Below are 22,481 nucleotides of genomic sequence, written 5' to 3' on the forward strand. Positions count from 1 at the left end.
TAGAAACGGCCATGGCCATGGTATATGGTATGGGGACAGCTCCCACGAAAAAGTGACCAATATCTTCCACATGGACGATCTCAATGTCTACGATGACTCGTCTAGGTGTAGCTCTCCGGGTTGTCGAAGAAATGAGCAGGGACATCGACATGGAGTTCGGCCTTGATAAGTGCCGCTGTTTCCATCTTCAAAAAGGACAACTCACCGAATTCGGAGGCTACGAGGTCTATGACGGCGCTTTTTTTTTTGGGGGACATGGTTCTTCGCGAATCTTGTAAATATCTAGGATGCCGACAGACTTTCCTGAACGCGAGGGACAAGATACGCACGATCAACACATTCCCGGTTTCCTTGCTAACCTTCAGTATTGGAGTAGTCAAATGGAACAAAACTGACCTAGAAGTGGAGAATGAGGAAAGCTTTCAAAAACATCGGATCTTTGATCTTCAATCGGCTCTGGAGAGGGTTGCACTACCCCGCAAACAATCGGGCCTTGTTTGTTGTTCAGGTACTACAACTGCGCGAGTACTTCGCAGTACTTCACTGTTCGCTGTCGGAATGCTCCCCATCAATTGGAGCGGCCACACGTAGACAAGGCCCCATCTAACGCGTGGTGATTTCTCTTCAGTAGTAGAAGCCCAAATGATAGCCATCCAGGATAGGATATTGCTGACAACAAACTGCAAGCGGTATGTCGTAGCACGTTGATGACATCTGTCCTGGAAAATGACCGTTTCAAATTGTAATGGGATCACACTGTTCTGACCGATCTCTCGTTCCACCTAAGCGTCCACATATCATGGCACACGACAAGAGCGATCGACAAGTCACCATCATCGATGTCGATGTTTTTCAGGTTCAGTGGAATAGACTGAACCAAAATCTGGATAAGTCCCACGATCGCAAAATTTCCAAGTACCGACCATTGGCTAATGGTGGTCCCAAAAATCGTTCCAGTCATTCTCTTTGGAATTGGAATTGCCCCTAATACCCTTCTGGAAGCGCTAAAGGTGTTGAATTTTGAGAAGGAATTGGCCGGCATCCTAAAGTCGACCATCCTTAGTACTTGTGCGACAATTCCTCGGTCAGGACTAAACAGCACGAGCATGCAGATACGTGCATTCCGCAGAGCCTAGTCCTGCTTTGGTACTAAGAAGCCCGTGGGCAGGTGAATATTCTGGCTAGGTTCGCTTAGCCAAGAAGGGTGACAACTCTGATAAAAAAATAAATGAAAAGATAAAATTGCACGTTATTTATTTTGGTTTAACGTCTTTACAACATGCGCTCACATTGTCCTGTTTCACTTAGTCTAACCACCTTGCTCGTTGCGATCCTCGTCGTCTCGTACCAGCCGGATTCCCGATAATGCAGGATAGTTATCCAACATTCATGCAACATGTCCTACCAACCGTATTTTTCCAGCTTTGATCTCTTTCTGGATAATGGGTTCACCGGTGAGTTGCGTGAGTTAGTGGTTCATCCTACGCCTCCATACGCCGTCTTCTCGTACACCGCTGAAGATGGTTCCTAATACCCATCGTTCGAAGACTCTGAGTGCTCGTAGGTCCTCTTCGAGTATTGTCCACGTTTCGTGCCCATAGAGAGCCGGTCTTACGAACGTTTTGTATAGAGAACATTTCGCACGAATGCTAAGTCTGTTTGATAATTCGTCTCCGGATCTCACGGCTGGTATCATCGTCAGACGTTACAATTGAGCCAAGGTAGAAAAATTGGTCCATTACCTCGAACTCATCGCCGTCGATCACTACGCTACTACCTAATAGGGCCCTGTCGTGCTCGGATCCGGAAGCCACCATGTATTGGTTTTATACGCATTGAAGCCTAGTCAACTCTCTCTGCTTCGTGCTTAGATCTGGTGTAATATTCAGCTACCGTCTCAAATGTTCTGCCGACAATGTCTACTTCATCAGCGAAGTAGATGAATTGATTGGATCTATTAAAAATTGTACTACATAAGTTAGACGCCGCTCGTCTTATACCACCCACTGGCGCAATGTTGAACAGTGGCGAAGTTCCATGCGATACTCAAATGAATCAGATAATCAACCCGATATTCACACACAGCACTGTATGCTATTCATCGTAGCCTTAATCAGTTATGTATACTTCACGCTTTTGGTGTTATTGAATCATATGCGGCTTCAAAGTCGATGAATAGATAAAGCATTTCTGGAGGATCTGGCGCAAGGTGAAGATTTGATCAATAGTAACGTTTGCATTTAAAAAAATGGACTTTTTTTCAGATGGAGGTAAAAAAACTAAGTCAGATAATTGAGTTTGATTAATTTCCCACGAAAAAGTGACTCCAGAAATGCTTTATCAAAGTCGATGAATAGATAAAGCATTTCTGGAGGATCTGGCGCAAGGTGAAGATTTGATCAATAGTAACGTTTGCATTTAAAAAAATGGACTTTTTTTCAGATGGAGGTAAAAAAACTAAGTCAGATAATTGAGTTTGATTAATTTCCCATGGGAGGTAATTATATTAGCTTACTAGCAACAAAATTCTACGCTCTTGTGAGCGGCCTTTCGGCAATTAATCGGAACATTCGCCATGGCGGACGAAAACATGTGTGTAAGCATGTTTTTGAGTTCTTCCTTCGTTTTATTTATCAATTCCTTCTCAGTTTTCACGACAAAATTGTTAGAGTAGATCTTATACTTCAGGTTTGCCCAGAAATTCTCGATGGGACGCAACTGGGGGACGTTGGGCGGGTGTGTCAATTTGGGTACCAAATCGATATTCAGCCGCTCCATCTCCTCTAACGATTGCTTCGAGTAGTTGGCCGACGCCAGATCCGGCCAGAACACCGCGTCTTCACTTTTATGGTATTTCTTGATGAACGACGGAACTTCCGGCAGGCACTTCGTACTTTAAATTTCCCCGTTCACGGCCAGTCCGGAACTAAAGAAGAGCGGCTTTGACATCCCCTTCTCGCTGATTGTCAGCCACAGCAGCACCTTCTTGGGGAACTTGGTGTGTAAAATAAACTCCACTTCGAAGCTCACTTCCTTCGTGGGGGAAGTAAAATACAAAGTGTCCTGCCAATCGTTGCCATCCAGGGTAATATAGGCCTCGTCGTCAATCACCACATCGCAGTTTACCGGGAAAATTGAATTTTCTCTTTGTTGACTCTAATTGTTAACAAACTGTAACTCAAAACTGAATGGAACAAACAGCAAAAGAATTTTTTAGTGTGAAATGTAATCTTGACAACGAGCATATACTTGAAATTGTATGATTGATATTACGCGAGATATCGATCACTACATCCATCTACCGAGAAAATGATGATGTCTTTTTCCCCAGCCTAATATATCACATGAAAAAGCAAGTTAATGACGCGGCTGTAAGTCGTATTGCTGAATTGCATCGAATACTCAACTTAAAAACCAATTCATGTTTCATTCTTTCGATATAATAACAAATTGTAAAATAGAATATATTTAGCGATTTATTATATAAACAAATATTTATTGTTACTTTTTATAACCTCTTCTATAGTTGTCGTAATCATAGTTCTTCATCCATTGTTTCAAATTCGAGTTACCTCTGAGCACGGCCGATCTCGAATCGACATCTCTCATTACGAACGGCGAATATCCAGCAGTATAATCGTCCCCGAGAGCATTGGTTTTAGCCTTTGCCTTGGCAGATATTCTTTGCATTGGTAGCGGTTGATCCTCGAACAATATCGGATTTGTTGAATGCTTACCACCATCAAACTTGGAAACCGGCCGATTTTTATGTCTTGCAGTCAATGGTCGCCTGGAATTAATGTGAATCATCTGCTGGCCATTCTCATCCAAGCTAACGGCTACCTTTTTAAGAGTCTTATTGCCACACTTTGGGCAGAACACTTTAGTTGAATCTGGTGTGGTTTTGAAGCAAGCGTAACATCTTAAGATATATGTTCGGGCATGTTTGATTACGCGCCCATCAAGGGCAGCAATGTTTAGTCCGATCTGCTTCAAAACATTCTGCATAGCAAAATCTGTTGTCATACAAGCGACAGGAGAAGGGTTGTCCTCCAATAGATTCAACCCAAAATCGCGTTTAACTTCTTTAATGTTCGAGGGAGTGATCCAACCTTCATCATCATTAGAATCTTCATCGTTGGAGTCATCTTCTTGATTGTCTTCATTTTCTGAATACTCTTCCTCGTGGATTTCTACCTCATAAGGTTTTTCAAAATCTGTTTCCAGATTCTGTTGTTCCCGGCCGTTTTCCACCTCTGAAGATTCCTCTTTATTCGCTTCCAGATTCTGCTGTAAAAGCGCTTCAAATCTTTCCACCTCTACAGTACTTAGTTCTGCAAAATTCTGCTCTAATTCATTGTCGTTGACGGCAGTGTCTACATCCGGCACCTCATCTTCTAATTCCTTCTGTTGACCCGAACATGGTTCACTTTCCAGCTGTTTCTTGACAGTCGCCTGCTTCCCGTTGTAAAATCCTGCAATCAGCGTCGAACCAACCAACTCCTGAGGCTTCCCACTCGAACATATGGTCCGCGCAATTTTAGGCTCATCAATGAGATGCTCCGTCCCGACATGTTGCTTCTCCAACTGATAAGTTAATGCCATAACTTTCAAATCCACCAAAGAAAGCGACGCAAAATCACCCGTCTTCTTGGCTACAGCCACAATCTTTGTCAGCACATCCGCATCGGGTTCCTTCACGATTAAACTGTACGGGAGCACGACCAACCGCTTCAGCTGGCGATCATTCTTGATTTCATCGACTACACCCTGGACGGTATAGCAGCATTCCGCGAAGTCCTGAATATCATAACAGTTAAATACTTCCATACAAATAGCATCGAAATTTACAAACCTGCAATTGGACGTTCTTAATGAACGCTGAGGTATCCACAACCAGGTGCGCAAATTTGGCCATCGTAATTATTTTTTAAGCCAGCATGCGATAATGAAAACAAAACATCTCAGCCACGTGAAGTTACTGTACAAACAGATGAGAAAAGGAAAAAAGTCTCAGGGGAAAACAAATTGTATGACAATCTGAGAACGCCGAAATGTCAAATTTTGAGTATTTATAGCAAACAAAAACAGGAAGTAGATTATTTCGTTAATTCTGTTAAGGTAAAGTATTGTAATAATAACATAATTCTATTTTTTTCTGTTTGAACGGGCTAACGTAGCTAGAAAGTCTTCACCGCCTCAACGTTATATCATTCAAGTTTAGGTTTAATAAGCGTATGAGAAAAAGAAAAACCTTTCATGAAAAATTGTTTACGAGAGTATATCGATCATTCATTATATTATGATGTCCGTGCCACCTCTGATTCATCATCAGTGATTGCATGAACAAATCGATACGTAGGTCAATGTATACGACATCTAAACATTTATTACAGATATCTACAACAACAGTTCATGAGTATCTGGTGAGTCTTGGTTACGTAAACCGTTACGATGTAATGGATTCACAACATTTGATCGAATAACATTCAATAGATCGTATCTCCATCTGCAACTCGTTTTATAAACGCAACATAAACGGTATGAACCTTTTCCGTACATTGCTAAACTTAGTGATGCATGTCAACGAGCCGTTTCATCACCGACATGCGTTGTTGTACAAGAGATTCTGCAGGCTTGTTGAAAAGTTTACGGAAGACACAATTTCCTTTGAAGACACTGAAACCAGTGGATCCATTAAGATGCGTCCCATCAGTGAACTATCTTTACATGTAATTGACTTGTTGGTACTTTTCATTTAAAATATGGATAATGAAATGAGTCAGAAGCAGATCTGAAATCCAAAGAGTTGCTTGTTTCATCTCTAACGTTAAAGATCACGAGTTCAATTTTCACTCTCGACATTCCTCTTCCGCAAGTGAAGCTGTAATCCGAGTGACAAACCAGTCACAAGTTCTGAAAGTCTGTATGATACAGCCAAAACAATCTGACAGATCATATTTAATTGAGAAACTACTGATGGTGAAGTGAGCACGGTGTGGAGTAAATAATTAAAGACTAACACCTGACAATATATAATAGTGATAAATTCTCATAAATCGAGACCGGTGTTCAGCCTGTATCCTGTACTATTGCTGCACGGAACGCGGTACAAAACGAGACAGGAGTCGAAATAAATCAGGAACACATTTACACGATCGCGCTGATTAATGAGATGGTGTTTTTCGGAATAAATTGTTGTTTCCTTTTACTGTCAGTTGGTCGAAGAAGAATGTGAATATCATGGGTGTTCATTCTCAGTGATACTTTTTTACGAATGAATATGGAAAATAATGCAAAAACAAAATGTTCTGTTCTTGTTTTGGTTTCATGAACTTCAATTTAGTTAAATTTAGTTAGATGAACTTCAATTTAGTTCAAAGTAAGGAACATTGGTAATCGCATATAATATTGTCTGAATATTTTGCTCTACCAGTGAAATAGTTCCTGACAGAGCCATACTCTAGAATAGACAGAATATTCGTTTAATAAAGCGTTTTGAGATCGTCTGGATGAGTTCCCCACTATGTACCGAATGATGAACTGAGAAATTTACCCCAAAAGCTGGTTCATCACCATTCATCATGGTTTGGAAAGGTATTCTTCGATATGAACTTCAGAAAAACCTATCGATGAATTTCAATGAATACCGCGCACACCTGGACCCGAACAAGTGTATTATCATTTGAGTTGAAAAAAATAGATTCTTTGGATAGCATACAAAATCCAATCAGATTTTCAACAAGAAGCCAGAAGCATTAATCATCACGTCATCCTTTTTTTTATTTATGCACGAATCATCCAATTTATTTCAACGATGTTAAAGTTGCAGAGTTTGACACATTCGCTAGTAAAATAAATTATACATCTCTTTTAGAATTATTTATTTTGATTCACGAGATTAACTTCGGCATGCGGGAGCTATAGATTAGAGTTTGATGGTGTATTGAGGATACAATTCTTGAGCTGATTAATGCCCAGATATATTCCAATTGTTAGCATCTCAGGTCAGTTAAAATGACAAACAACCGACTATCATTGTAAAACTAACAACGAATCGACCACGAGTAACCGAGTTACTTTTTAATATTAAAAATATAGTATGTGGGATCAGTTATAAAATTGCCAAACCTCAGCCCAGTAAAGCTAAAGCAAAAGGGCCCATATTCCAAATTGTTGGAAAAAAAGAGTCACGCACAAGCCAGCTATTTACGACGTGCTATAAAATTACAGTTCAGCGGACATCATCTGTCAGTGTGGCTTTTCGACGGCGGGACGTGACGTCACAAACTTCAAACCAACTTGCAGCTCTTTTCTAATCGAGTTGTCTAAAAAAGTGGAAGCGAGTGGATTCCAACAGCAAACAAAATGGTTAATATTTTAGTCAAATTTAGTAAAATGGTTAAGCCTAGGCAAAAATATTAAATGAACCCGGTTATTACGCGAATATGTGACCACAGTAACAAAAGCTTTGTCCATGCGAAATGTTTTTAGCGATGATTCTGTCCCATGTGTACTAGTTTGTGTTTGATATATAATCTCAATGATTTTATTCTACAATGTGGATATTAGTTAAACGGAAAAGAATACGAATACCGGCATTTAATATTATATGCTCTTACCGTTCGATAAATGGATAAAAAATTATATTTGATTTTGTTATTGAAACATTATTTCGGAAAAGTTTGGTTATGTGAGTTATGTTGATAATTCATACGTATTCTTCAGGTTAAAGTCAAATGTTCGGAACTCAGAACGAAGGACAAGAAGGAGCTGACCAAGCAACTCGAGGAGCTCAAGACGGAGCTGCTCAACCTCCGTGTGGCTAAAGTCACCGGAGGAGCTCCTTCAAAGCTCTCCAAAATGTAAGTTTTGTTTGGGTTCAGTAAGCTGGACAGATGATTACTTTCAATTTGTTTCTTACAGCCGCGTTGTTCGCAAAGCCATCGCTCGAGTGTACATTGTGATGAACACAAAGACGAAGGAGAACTTACGCAAATTGTACAAAGGCAAGAAATACGTCCCACTGGATCTGCGCCCAAAGAAGACTCGCGCCATGCGTAAAGCTCTGTCTCCCGGTGAAGCCGCCCGGCTAACATTGAAGGAACAGCGGAAGCGCGCCAAGTTCCCCAAACGAACATATGCCGTGAAAGCCTAGGATATTTGATCAAATAAACGCTGGATAAGTCATTTCATGGTTTATTAACTTGATGTGTTGCTCGAATTTTTGAGAAAAATCACTTGACCTAGAATAACGACATTCATGTATGTGCAGGAGCGCGGAAATATAGGATGCGCTTGCAATTGTCAGAATCGACGGTCTCTCGAAATAAACTTGTGTTCCGCTGACCTGTTTTCCACCGATTGTCCGGTTAGTTTGAAACATCGGAGGCGATCCTTTAATTAAGTTTGCCTGGTGTACTACGTTTGTCCGGATAATTTTTGCTTTGAAATATGAATATTATATTTCTAAGCAATAATCAACCGGGTAAGCGTAATGCATCAGGCGAACGTATTCCACCCCAAAGGATCGTCTCGACTGCTTCTTACTAACCGGGCAATCAGTGGAAAACAGGTTTGCTTGCGAAAGGCCTCCGCTTCCAATGGTGAGTAGGCGGCCGACTAGGTGGCTTGAGGCCGCCTCGTGCCATTGCGGTGCCAAATCTTCATACACTCAGGTTTTTTACGCGCATTTTCTAATTAACGCAGTTTTTTAAGGTGCGAATCCCGCTCGTAAATGAAACCTGGCTGTATATACAGATCTCGTGTCACGGTGTTTGTGGTCCAACTTGTCCAAAACGACTCGGCCGATTTTTATGAAATCATACACGAAAGCTTGGCATGCATGAGAATGCATATATTTAGGCGTTTCCGAAATGTTTCCCAAAAGAAAATATCAGGGACGCAAACCAAAACAAAATAATTCTCTGAAGGTATGCGACAGCTAAACCAAACAACTCGAAACATTCTGAAAGCTGCACAGATAGCTACACTTAGAAAAATCCTTGGTCGAAAACTACCAAATACATTTGCAAACAATAGTAGAATGTACAAATTTTTTGTACATATTGTCAACCCAAACCTGCATCCCTACCAGAGGTTAGTATATTTTTCTTGATAACATTAGTAAACTTGAATGTTGTCATATATGAATATATATATTGTTGTCATAAAACAATACGGAGGTATAAAAAGGATGTAATTCTAATACGTGCATTCTCGTTGGGAAAATGTAGCCAATATTGGGCTTACGAATCATGGTTCTGTTTGACATATATGTTTATTAGTACAGTCGAAAATGACTATAGATTGGTAGCATTTACCAACAAATTCGTTATATTTATTTACTAATTATCTCTAGAAAAATTATCTAATTATCTCAGAAAACGAGACGAGCAGACGCGCGCTCGTCTCGTTTGTTTTCATATTCCAGAAGCCGAGCTCGACAAAAAACAGACGAGTAGCTCGTCTGGCTCGACGACCGTTTGGCCGCGCTCGTCGATGAATCAGTCGAATCGTCTAGTTTATTTGATGTGTTTGTTCACCTTGTTGATTGAAGCATCGGAATTCTTCTGCTCCGCCTTTATCTTCAAAAATTGTTTCACGGCTAAACTAGTATTGCATAAGCATAGCTTTGACACTTGCTGTGTACACCTAGATGGCTTTCTGTTAAAATTGAGAGCAGCTCGATGTAAATTTTCGTCTGCAGAAACTAAGGTTCTTATTGTTATCGAGTAAGAATAAGGCTAAGGTTACTTTGGATAGTAGTACGCACGAAAATTTGATTGTACGAATAGAAACAAACAATTTTGTTCGATAGAAGCTGACGAATACGAACGAAGCAAGGGGGAAGCAATGTAACCACACCAATACAACTCAATGTGGTTGTTTAGCTTCACTATTGCATACAATTCGTACGACCACTTTTCTGCATCCAGTGTCACCGCCGCCTAAGGTGACACTGCCTGCAGCTTCTTACGAAAATAAGGCTGCACGAAATGCATGCAATCGTGAGAAGTAAACAACTACATAGAATTGTATTGGTGTGGTTACATTGCTTCCCACTTGCTTCGTTCGAATTCGCCAGCTTCTATCGAACAGAATTTTTTGCTTCTCTTCGTCAGTTATCGCACAATCAAGTTTTCGTGCGTGCTCCGATCCAGTGTCATCTCGACCTAATATTTTTAGTTTTTTTTTGTGTTGCGTGAATATTTTACCAACACTTCTCTTCCAGTTTATAGAATCAACGGTGAAATTTTCTCTCTCCAGAAATATAAATGAAAATAAAATACTAATAAAGTCGGGTAAGACGGACACTCCACCGACAAAAGACAAGTATTTAATTTTGAAAACAATTTGATTATCTCCTCCTTCTTTTATTAACAGATGCCCAGAGCGGTTTTTAAAACGTAATCCGAATTTGTCATTCCGAATGCCGGTAGCTATTTTAGACATGAAAAAATGAGAAAAATTACTAGGCATTCTAGGTGATTTTAGTCTAGCCTTTTGGTTTGATCATTTTTAAGGCATATTTGAAGACTTCCACAACTTATCTAGTATACAAACTTGAATTTTCAGTTAGTGTCCATCTTTCCCGCCAAGTGTCCGTCTTTCTCGACTCAATCTTATTTTTTCAAAGATGCCGGACACATTCATTTTTCAAAATTTCCGCTTCAAAGACAAATTTATCATAAAAAGCCCTAGACTATCAATTTGTGGTGAGATAGCTATATATTTTTTGTTGAATTCACGAATTCACTTATAATAAAATAGAGCTAACGAGCAAAATTCTTATCGACTCGATTTCTATAATAGTGCCCGATATTTCCATGCCAAGAAATACGTCTTGAATGTATTCTGAGTGACAAGTTCTACAATATGTACGACCACAGTGTATGTCAGAAGAGATTTCTTAGATGAAAAATTCTTCGGCCGGAAGGGACAACATGGATATTGCCTAAAAATCAAACAACGAGATCCCGTCACATGTACTTCATTCAATATGAACATAATTACTAATTTCGAAGTAACATTTATGAACATGTAGTTAGAAATGACGATACAAACAAGAGAGGGCGCTGGATGGATTTTCATGTGTGTCGTTTGATGATTCTTGCCATTCAGAACAATGTTATTTAACGATGTTGTGAGCTGTGCCAACAATTCATGATCGAAATATACGTAAAGAGATAACAAACGACTGCGATTCCTACGATGCAATCAGCAGAAGCGGCGTTAGGAAGAATACAGTCACTTTCAATGCGCTATCATGAGCAACACCGACACAGTTTTTGTTATTGCCGGGGCAAATTGCAATGCATTGTCATTCCATTACAACTCGAGAGTCCAAACAAAAAGGTTTTAGGAGGTTTTAGGAGACAATAAATGTTTCTGTGGTGGTTTGATACTCCTCCCCCTTCCTAAGAGCCATACAAATGAAACACAAACTTCTGCATAACTCGAGAATTAATCAAGCAAATGGAGCCAAATTTGGAATGTGAGGGATTTTGGGTACGAGTAATGTTTCTATGCTGGTTTATTTTAGTTTTGTGCAATTTTATTACAACGGAATACATTAAACTGGGGGAATAATCAGTGTTACGTATGTTTTGTAGTTAACAACTTCCCAAAGCAGATGCTTTGAATGAGAATGATTCCTCTTTCCTTACAGCTACATTTGATTAATTACAAGTATATTCCCACTATCATACAATAGTGTTGATATGTAAATGTAATTGTGGATACAAATCGCCAAAAAATACAAATAGACAAGTCTTTCGAATTTTACACAAAACCAAATATGATTATCAGTATAAAGTATATTGTTTAGAATTGCGAAAATGAATCGCAGAAATTTAACTAATACGAATGTATGTAACAAAGCTATCCGTTCATTTCGGCTTGTTTTTATTCAATATTTCGTAGAGCTCATCCGCTTCCTCGGCGGTTTTGACCCGAAGCAACACAGACGACGGCGGTGGCTTTGATTCCGGCGTTGGCAAACAAATCATCATGACATTGTTTTTGCCCATACGCTGCAGAGGAACCGACTCGTTCAGAATAATATTCAGCAGAATATTTCCCAGATTGGTGTCAGCTCGAACAATGACCTGAACTTTGCTTTCAACCTTTTTCAAGTGCAGTGTTCCAACGCCACGATCGGAGTAGTCTCCTTCCACCTTTACAAATAGTTTGCAACGCTTGGAAAAGATGCTATCCTTTTCCTCAACAGGAGTGAATTCGGCCTTCGGAGGCTCGTCATCTTCACCATCATCCTCGGCTTTGCCATCCTCCTTGGGCTTGGTTTCAGCAGCTGGCTTTGCCACATTCGCAAACGAAAAACTGGATCCCGGGTTCGAAGATGACGTGGCTCCAAAACCAAAACTGAATTTCTTTGCCGCGGTTGCAGATCCTGTCTCAATTTTTGCAGCGACTGGAGTAGAGTTTCCAACAGTAAAACCGGTAGGAGCCGCTGAAGCTGGTGGAATATCAAACTAAGCAAACGATTTCACAATTGCCATGAAACATTTTACTTACCCGGTTCAGGCGAATCCTTTTTCTTCATGGCTTCAATTTCCTCTAAATATTTTGCATATTCTTTGAATATTGGGGTAAGTAAACAAATAGGATCTTCGTTCACCTTTTCAGACACCCAAGCGGCCACCGATTGATTAAGGGCCTTTATGCTTGCTATATAATCCTCTGTTTTAGCTTTGTCTTCCATTTTCCCAGTTGAAGGAGAGACAACTCCTTTCGGTGGACTACCGAAACCGGAGAAAATTTTTTTGCTTGGATCAGTTGTGGCAAAAATACTGGCCCCTAAAGCAGAAGTTGTTGCACTGCCAATAGATCCACTGACCGATGACGATGGTACATTTGCGGTTCCATTGGTCGGTTTGCTGATGCCACTGAGAAACGAGAATGGACTCCCCGCATTAGGGGGTTTAGTCGCTGGCGTGGATGTGACCGCAGAAAACCCTTTGAATCCACTAAAAACCGAACCACTTCCTGACGAACTACTTGATTCAGCTCCAGGAGCCATACGACGCCGGGCTGTTTTAATGACACGTTTTTTGAGTTCCTGATCAGAAGCCTGGGTAAACTTTCCGGCTTCCTCGGATTCTTCCTCGTCATTCCAGTTGTCGTGGTTTAAATCTGACAGTGCACCGCGTTTTGCCATTTTTCCTATAGTGAAGCAACTAATCCAAAACGTCATATATTTATGTAACAAAATAATAAAAAGGTAAACTCACTTAGATTTTACAAATTTGACGAATGAAAACTTTCAGCTAGACACAATAAACCGGGTTTTGAATATGTGCAATACAGGATCCCGTATTGAATGAATGCGCGGTACAGCGAAAATGGGGTTTGTTTTGGGTTCTGTTCTGTCAACTAAACTTCAAGTGAGCAAGGCCCAGCGGCATCTCGAAAGTGAGAAGTGAACGAGACATGCAGGGTTGCCATTTTTTTCAAATCTTCAACCAATAAACGTCTTCACATGTTTTGAGGATGGTTTTAAACTAGTCGTGCGGAGTCAATTAAATTTATTTTTCAATTGCATTTTGCATGAAAAAAAATTTCATGTGCCTTGTTTATTTTCAGATTTGAGTACAAAAAAAAATGTAATAAAATGTATAAACACAGAAAAACCTTTTCCCGCCTTCACACTTATTCTGATTGAATAAGTGTAAATACAATATATAAACAAAATATTTTGGAAAAATAAGGGCGATCATACACTGTTTGGCCGAAGCCAAATATTTGACACTTTTTGAAAGATAAAATTTGATGAATTAATCAAATATATTCGACACAAAACACGACAAGCAAATATACAGTTATTGAATGCCTATTTTTTCAATCTTTTCATTAACCCTGTCAATACATTGTTACGTTACGTTGTATATTTCAGTCGATTTTTTTCATGTTAACATTGTTTTACATTGCTTTCCTCTCAACACAACTCAAACCCAATAGTGTTTGTACCAAAGTTAAACCAAACTTTATCTGTCAAAAAGTGTCAATTATTTGGCGTCCGATCAAACACTGTACAACTACCTTAATTAAAATTGTACACATTTAAAGTGTGTAGTCACCGGTCACAAATAAAAGAACTGTGATATAAATATCAGGTGTATGCACATGAAACCGTTTTTTCCATAAAAAACTGTTTTCATTAATAGTACTAAGTTTAGATTTATGTGCTGGATAACACGCCTTGAATGTATTCTGGAGCTCGGGAATACGCGTGACCACTTAATTCGGAAAAAATTTCTTTGACGGTTTGCACCCCAATCAAATTGTTTGGATTCATTTTATTATTTAAATTTATCCAATGGAAAAATATCCAAAAAGCCAAAAAGCAAGGCTCACTTTTGTACGAAATATTTTTTCAAGTGTTTCCACACAACATAGGGTGGTCAATTATAGATTGATTAAAAAAAGAATGAAACAAATAACGTTGAGAAGGTAGTAGAAGATAGTCTCAACAAAAATAGATCGTTGTACCAGTTTCATCAATGTATCCGGAGCAGCACAACTTGTCAAACCAACCTCTTCGCCCACGATGAATTATACCATAGACACCGATTTTGATTCAGATTCTGAACAAACAAACAAGCCAAGAACAATACTTCGCCGCCCATCACCCTTCCCAGCTAAGAAGCAACGCAGTCACTTCCGTAACGCCAGTCCACCTTACCACCAGATGCTCCCCAGCGCTCTTCTTCTGGCCTTCGACTTTCGACCAAAAAGAAGTAAATATCACCATATGTTTCGCAAAAACCAAAACATTTCTATTCACTCCGTTCAACACTACACCACGAGTCAGCATTCCGGAAGGAATACCGGTATCGTCGGACAACCTCCGGTATCCCTTGCCGCGAACTGAAGATGAGACAAGCCGCAATGTCTCGGGTATGCAGGGCCCCAGCGGTGCGAACGTTATCCCCCCACCCGAACCGCTGGACAACCTCTGCAACCTTCGAGAACTCGGGACGCACAAGGGTGGAAACGCTCATTCCCCGACGGACTACGCCGGAATCCAGCGATCGTGCAGTTGCGCCGTCGAAACCCTACCTCTGTGGTCAGAGGGGATTTCTGACAATACTGTCTAGGATACCCACTGTTTCCAATAGATGCTGGCCTCAAATTTATAAAGTATACCACAAGCAGTGGATCCAAAGCGAAGATCATTGTTCCTTTTCCTTCGAGATTAGAGGAACAGGAACCCTCGGCATCTTCAAACGGCGCGTGTTTTCCCATCTCTGGCCAGAGGCCATGGCAGGTGGGCATCCACGCTAAAGATCTGAAGAAAACACGCCATCGAGCAACAAAATAAAACAGAAATCATATTTTTGTCAGTGTTATAAATGTTACATTTTTTGTCATGTGAAATCTGAATTGTAATTCCTTGTTTAAACTGTCCAAACATTGTAATGTATATGTCCAATGCTTTTATACATATTACGGTGCTTTTAGGCCCTTTTCAGAGACGAACCAGCCCAGGAGGCTGAAAGTCTCTTTAATAAAGAATTTAAAAAAAGATAGTAACAAAATGGCAATAAGAAAGTCTTAATTGATTTCCGGGGCCTGATCACGAACGTCACTTCGCGGTGAAAACGAAACGATTTGTATGCAAGGTTATATGGTTATATGCACTTCATTTATAGCGAATTCGTTTTTAAAACTGAGTTAGTGCCAAACTGACTCTGTAATAAAAAAAAACGTTTTCAGTTTTACGAATGCGGTAGTTTGTTGGTGTGCGTTATATAGTCTGATTTGTTTATATTTGCGATGACAAATGTACATTGTCGCTGTCTGGTGGCGATATTAGTGCTTGTGAGGTAAATTATTCTCTATCAGATCGGAAGGGCCAAGTGCAGTGTAAAAATATAAAAGTTTGAATGAAAATTTCTTCTTCATATTGTTTGATTACCTAACACATGTAGTCCTGACACTCACTTAACCATTTGTCGATGCATTTCTGTTTGTTCCACAAATAATTAGTATTATAATATAAAATCATCAGACACAGTTTTCGTTCAATATATTCTTGCAATTTCGGAAAAAAATCTCATTTCATCACATAAAATAAATATTCGATACGTTGAAATAAATTTTCATTTATAATTTTGATTTTGAAAGAATGTTTATTCCACCTGAATACCCATCATTCTGTTCGCCTCCCAATGAAAGCACACGAAGCTTAATGCCGTTTACGCGAATATACTCCTCGAAATCAGAGCCCGAATTGGATTATGATTCCAATAATAAAAAAGCAGTAGGTTTTCCATTTTCATAGTTTTTTTTTTAGATTTTCCAAAATAATACTCGGAACTTAACAATTCAATATAGTTAATATAGCATTGGTGAACCCGTTCAATACCCCCGAGTGCGAACCCTTGAAACATCTCAGTGCGAAACTAACAGCTTTCGGGATGAATCTAGTGCGAAAGTGGGTTGAAACTGAGTGAATAATAAAACTTTTCGACAGCAGTTGGTGTGGCACTGGGGTTGGAACTGAACAAAAACGAATTCGCTATTAGTTTTCACCGTGAAGTGACGTTCGTGATCAGGACCCCGATGTTGCCAATCATTGTTGCTAACATGCTAAGAAAATAATCACAAATTAAGGTGTCTTCACTGTGGCGTTGGGTTCAGAACGTACTTAGAAAACGAAACAGCCCAGAATCTTGTGATCGAATTCGTAATGCTAATTCATGTCATGTGCTTTTATGTTTCGCTTTTAAAACTTCAGTTTCTAGTAGGTCAACGCGACACGTCATTGCGCGCGTATGTGGAAACACACTTCTTTAAAATAAACTACCGAGAGAATTTTTTTTCCTTCCACTCAGCTCCAATGTGAGCCGAAGAGCTAGTTTTTTTTATTGCAAGCCGATCCGATCCGCTCACTATGATGAAACAATGAACAGCTCATGAGCGGATGGCACATATCTAATGTCCACACGGGCGACGTAACATACCTGTTATTTCAAATACTTTTGATAACGCTGTCCTTATTTTAATCTATGAACGCATTCCTAGTTGCCATGACATATGAACCAGAGTGAGTGCTGCATAGCATTTAAGAACTGAGAATCGATTTCCTAATATTTGCATTTGCATCATTTGAATATTTCGCATCCAGATAAAGTGATTAGTTGTGCATGATTAAAAGCAGTTACTTACTCGAAATTCATTGCGAAAATGTCTTCATCCGAGGAGAAAGACAAAGAAGGTTTTTCGCAGGATGAAACGGATTCCAGAACCAAGGATGAACCGATCGACGAAATAACAGAAATGGAAGGTTCCCCCTTACCAACGTTCGGACCTGCAGCCCTTGGCTTACACCCGGTGGGGATGAAATTCCCTGCTAAAGCTACACCAACAAAACCGACACAGGTGTTGAATGCTCGCGGGATGCCTGCCCGAATTAGGAAGAAAAACAAGCTGTTCTTCGATGATGACCTCCTAGTCAACGACAAAATTCCTACCAAAGGTAGTCCGAAAAAAGTGAATCACAGTATGCCTGCTTCCCCCCAGAAAGGTATGGTTACGCCGGGAAAAAATTCAACCCGTTCAGCAAAGAAGATGAGGACTTCACGATACGTTAAAATGAAAGATAGTTTGAAAAAGCGAAAGGAAGATCCCGACGAGGATTGCTCGATGAGGGTAATCAACCCAATCGCGTTGTTGGATAAAAAAGCAAGTCAGAAGATTGGCCTCAGACTACGGAATTTACTGAAGCTGCCTAAGGCGCACAAATTTGTCAGTTACGAATGGTTCTACAGCAATATTGATCGGGCGTTGTTTGAAGGGGAAAACGATTTCCAGGTGTGCCTCAACAGTATGTACCCAGATTTGAAAACACGATTTTTGACAAGGTGAGTGATATTGCTTCGTGTTTCGGGCAATTGAAATAAAATTTCGATTTTTAGGAATGAATGGAACAAAATTCGAAAAACGATGGGTAAACCGAGAAGATGTTCGTCTGCTTTCTTTCAAGAGGAGAGGAAAGAGTTGGAACGTAAAAGACATAAAATTCGTCTACTGCAAGCCAAGCGCTCGGGAGATGTTTCTTTCGTGCGTGATTTACCGAAGGAAATTCCACAGCCGCTTTCCGTCGGCACAAAGGTGACCGCTAGGCTTCGCGCACCTCAGGATGGACTGTTCACTGGGACGGTTGAGGCGATCGATGTCATACTGAGCTCATATCGGATCAGCTTTGATCGGCCCGGTTTGGGATCACACACTATTCCCGATTTTGAGGTTTTTGCCAGCGATAGCCCGGAGAAAATTACCCTCAAGTCAATAACAAAAGATTTTCGGCCGAAGTATCAGAATGCATCGTTCTACGTGGCCTCGCCTGCATTGAAAAATCCAATAACCGGAATCAAAGGCGATCCGTTGCTCGGAGGAGACAGCTACCCCAAGATACCTGGAATGTCGGACAGCAAGATGCTTTTCCCGAAAGACAATATCGGTGGGTTTTCGGTTAAGCTGCTGGAATTGATTGTTCGAACCAAAAAGACGCTTTCCGCTAAACAGATGAAGTTATTACGCCTGCAAAACATGAATTCGGAGGCGGAAATTTACAAATCCTATGGCGATCCATTCCCAGAAGAATTTCAAAAGCGTTATGCGTCGTTAGTTGTAGCGATAGAGAAACTTAACCGAGATATTCACGAGCAGCTCAATCAATTGCTGACGAGTTGTAAAAACTTAACCCAGGACCAGTGCGTGATTGCGATGATAGCTCCCAGTTATCTGAGAGAGCAGTGCCGTGAGCAGGCCGAAGAAACCTTTGACAAAAATAACAATGGACAGCTGATGAATGACAGCATTGTTAAGCTGATTAAAGATCTTACCACAATCATGTACGTAGCGTCTAATCTGGGGACAAACGATCAGACCGAGCATTGTTTGGAGGTACTCAAAGGATGTATGGAAGAAACGAAAGGGCGATTAGATTTTGACAATATAGCATCGTTCCAGCGAGGAGTTCATCAACATATGAGGCATATTATGGCGGGATTCACAGCGGCAAACAAACAAAATAGTGGAGATGAACTGAATGATCAAAGCAGGAATGCTTCGAATCAGATCTAACACGAATGGGAGAGTGCATTTACCTAGATTTCTAAAATCGATTGGCGAGATTGATCGAGAATTTTTCCTGAATTTTGTATTCCGAATTATTGAATAGTTTTCTCTATATAAAAGATACATTGAATTGAAAAACGTAACAGTTAATAGTCCATGAAGCTTTATTGTGTAAATTTACTTGTTGCCTAGCGGGATTGTATAAGTTAATATACTTCAGAAGGCTCTTTCACACCATTCTAAAATCACAATTTCCGTGAGGTACATCATGACCTTTTGCATGACCTGAAGCTAATCAATCCGAACGTGGCTGGGTGGGTTATATTAGGTTGAGGGAAAAGTAATCCATTATTTTGTCGACAGTTGGCTGTAGTGATCGATATCTTGCATAATATCGATCATACAATTTCAAGTTTATGCTCGTTGTAAAGGTGACATTTCATGCTAAAAAATATTTGCTTTTTTTGATTATCCATTCAGTTGTGGGTTACTAGGTGTATATTTTACACTTTTTCTTTAATATGGGGAAAATGCAAGTCAGACCGCTGAAATTGTGAATGGTGTTCATTGTGTCGATATTGTAACAGAAAAATGCGTGCAATTTATTTTTGGTTTTAGTGCACTAACACTAAATTCAGATCTCTACTGTCAACAACTGAACCGTTTGAAGCTTGTTATTGACCAGAAACGTCTAGAATTGGCTAATAGAAGAGGTGTTGTGTTCTGTCAGGAAGTGCATGTCTACAATGACTCGGTAGAGATTCCTGTAAAGACTGTAAAAATTGCTAGAGTTTGAATTTTACGCGAAAATGATGGATCGAAGACAATGACAATACGCACGCGATAGTAGGGACGGAAAATCGTTCGCGCTACGAATAATGATGGAGGATGGAGCAGTGGAAGTAAAGATTTTCAATCTCTCCGAAGATGTAACGAATCTAAAAATCGAAAAATTCCTCAATGCATACGGGGAGCTTCTGCCAATTCGAGAGCAGCTTTGGGACGAGAAACATTTCTTTCCTAGGCTACCGACCGGTGTCCGCATAATACAGACAATAAAGAAAATGACAATAAAGAAAAACATAGCATCCTACGTCACGATTGATGGCGGAACGACACTGCTGCCGCATTGGCGATCTAACGCAAAACGAAAACGATCGGCGAGACATCTGAATTTTGTTTTTGTACTAAGAAAATGATGATAATGTATGTAACCTAAAACTCAAAATTAAATCACATATATTTTACTTCCGGGCTTTCCAAGGTAGTTCTCACATGCAGGAACCATGCACTTTCAACTTGTTTTTGATTGTGCTCTCGAATTTCCTTTTTTGATTCAACCATTGTCAATATTTATACAGTTTTCACAAAAGAAAGAGGTAAGAAAATAACATGTTATATATGAAATTGCGCAGAATTTAATTTCTTCCAAACTCACCGCAATCAAAAATCGTTTATGATTATGATATTGTAATTTATAGAAAGCAATACAAACCACCCATAAAATCACATTGCAATATTCAAAACCATCATCACTTCACCGCAACGCCGCCTAGGTGTAGATTTGACCGTCAGGTCGCCAATTACGGCCAACAGCAAACTTGCCGACAATTCCGGCGAATTCATCCACAATGTGTGAAAAACAAAAAGCTGCTGGTTCAAAAACTGGCCACAAACAATTTCTCGTATGCAGATGTTACGAAAAACTACTCGAAGCCCCCGCGTACAAAACCTGTAATCGCGCGATTACAAGCTGCGAAGACCATGGTACCCTCAGCGGGAACCGAAAAATCATTACCAGAAACTACAGAAACATCTACAAGCAAAATAATGCCTCCCCTGCTGATCTATCTCATCGTAGCGAGCCCGATAACTTCGGTTTAACAGCAAGAAGAAAACGAGTCATGGACCAAAGTTCAGAGAAGATCATTTCTACAAAGGAGAACAACCGGTAACGAGACTGACTCATCAAGTTGTAGTCGATGTTCTACACGTAGTAGCAAAAGAATGCGCTGTGACGAAAACGACGACTCGCCGGATAATGATCCCTAAAAATAGCAAACATCTTCACCAGTTATAACATTGCGACTATAAACATGAATACAATCACGAACACTAACAAAATCTGGACATCGTGTTCATTCAAGAACTAGAAAACGAGCAACTCATGTTTCCTGGTTACGACGTCATAGCAAATGTTGATCACTCAAGGAGAGGTCCCAAGAGTCAGTTTGTTCATGCTACCCGCCACTAACCGCCTATGGCGTTGCGCACAGTACAACTGTAGCCATGTACAACGGTGAAACAGGTCGGTACAGATACAGCAATGGCGCACAGTACAACTGTAGCCATGTACAACGGTGAAACAGGTCGGTACAGATACAGCAATTGTACCGAGATGCTTGCATGGTTCTAGCGCTGTACATGGTGACAGACATACAATTTTCGAAGTACAACGCCAGTACATTTGTATGTCTGTCATAAGTGTAACCGACGAAAACGTAGCAGAGCTCCAGGTGGCACGGTGGCAGTTTTGGACACACCAAAACGTAATGACCGTAGCTGGATGGAATAGTGGCTAAATTGCGGCAAGCCAAAAATAACAAGCTTTTTTCGATGGTAATCGAAACAAGTTTACGAGGAATTTCATAATGCGCAATAAACATTGTATCAGCAGCTACGACGGGCATACGATAGCTACAATCAGAACCCGGGAATACTTGCAACTATCTTTAAGCCGAAATGCTCGCTCTGCAGCGTCGCTTCGCACAAGCTTTTGTGCGCATCGACGAGCAGATTGTAGCAGGAAAACCTCTTTCGGTGTCGGAGACAGGAGACAGGAGAAGAAACGGATAATCCAAGATTCGGCAAATATTAAAAACCGCGTGCTTCAATATTTTTTCAATCTGTATTCGGAAGGAATTGAAGAAACAGAACAACACGACGACTTCCAGTGTGCCCAGTGCCCATTCCCGAAAACGATGCGACGAATGATGCATGTATGAATGCGATCACAACAGCAAGACATATGGTCCGCAACTAAATTCAGCGCCTCCAAGAAATCACCTGAGCCGGATGGTATTCCGTGTGACTGTTCTGTGATAACGTAGAGGATATAGGGGAACTAGAGTACATCTACAAGTTGAATTTTAATTAATTTTCATGTACAAAGGCTTATCGAATTGCTCAAATACACTAATCGACGAATCGACTCTGTTCACCATTACGACACTAAAGATCGTACAGTGCTAATGACTGACGCATCAGGAGCGGGACTCGGAGCAGCACAGGAGAGATGTGTCACGAGTAATAAGTTAAGCTTCTCGTAGCCTGTCTGATACGGAAAAACGTTATCTTCCGTTAGAGCTTGAAGC

At 40.3% G+C, this 22,481-nt stretch overlaps 4 protein-coding genes across 4 annotated transcripts; 2 read left to right on the forward strand and 2 right to left on the reverse strand.

Annotated features, from left to right (window-relative positions):
• Window positions 1-3,468: 3,468 nt before the first annotated feature.
• LOC129776576 (RNA-binding protein NOB1) lies at window positions 3,469-5,045 on the reverse strand. The gene is made up of 2 exons (XM_055782302.1): window positions 4,856-5,045; window positions 3,469-4,800 (listed from the first exon to the last, which is right to left on the reverse strand). Exons 1-2 carry the CDS (start codon window positions 4,916-4,918, stop codon window positions 3,502-3,504), a joined length of 1,362 nt encoding a protein of 453 aa, XP_055638277.1. The 5' UTR covers window positions 4,919-5,045; the 3' UTR covers window positions 3,469-3,501.
• Window positions 5,046-7,257: 2,212 nt separating this feature from the next.
• Window positions 7,258-8,206, forward strand: LOC129761770 (60S ribosomal protein L35). Its single transcript, XM_055759529.1, has 3 exons — window positions 7,258-7,371; window positions 7,729-7,865; window positions 7,927-8,206. Exons 1-3 carry the CDS (start codon window positions 7,369-7,371, stop codon window positions 8,156-8,158), a joined length of 372 nt encoding a protein of 123 aa, XP_055615504.1. The 5' UTR covers window positions 7,258-7,368; the 3' UTR covers window positions 8,159-8,206.
• Window positions 8,207-11,799: 3,593 nt separating this feature from the next.
• On the reverse strand, window positions 11,800-13,387 carry LOC129777085 (nuclear pore complex protein Nup50). Its single transcript, XM_055783151.1, has 3 exons — window positions 13,254-13,387; window positions 12,538-13,199; window positions 11,800-12,478 (listed from the first exon to the last, which is right to left on the reverse strand). The coding sequence occupies exons 2-3, from the start codon at window positions 13,178-13,180 to the stop codon at window positions 11,892-11,894; spliced, it is 1,230 nt and encodes a 409-aa protein (XP_055639126.1). The 5' UTR covers window positions 13,181-13,199; window positions 13,254-13,387; the 3' UTR covers window positions 11,800-11,891.
• A 3,673-nt stretch (window positions 13,388-17,060) lies between these two features.
• On the forward strand, window positions 17,061-19,257 carry LOC129761837 (protein lin-9 homolog). The gene is made up of 2 exons (XM_055759626.1): window positions 17,061-17,888; window positions 17,943-19,257. Exons 1-2 carry the CDS (start codon window positions 17,212-17,214, stop codon window positions 19,111-19,113), a joined length of 1,848 nt encoding a protein of 615 aa, XP_055615601.1. The 5' UTR covers window positions 17,061-17,211; the 3' UTR covers window positions 19,114-19,257.
• The last annotated feature ends 3,224 nt before the right edge of the window (window positions 19,258-22,481 follow it).

The sequence above is a fragment of the Toxorhynchites rutilus genome, chromosome 1 (assembly GCF_029784135.1).
Source record: "Toxorhynchites rutilus septentrionalis strain SRP chromosome 1, ASM2978413v1, whole genome shotgun sequence".
In the NCBI taxonomy this organism is placed as follows: domain Eukaryota; kingdom Metazoa; phylum Arthropoda; class Insecta; order Diptera; family Culicidae; genus Toxorhynchites; species Toxorhynchites rutilus.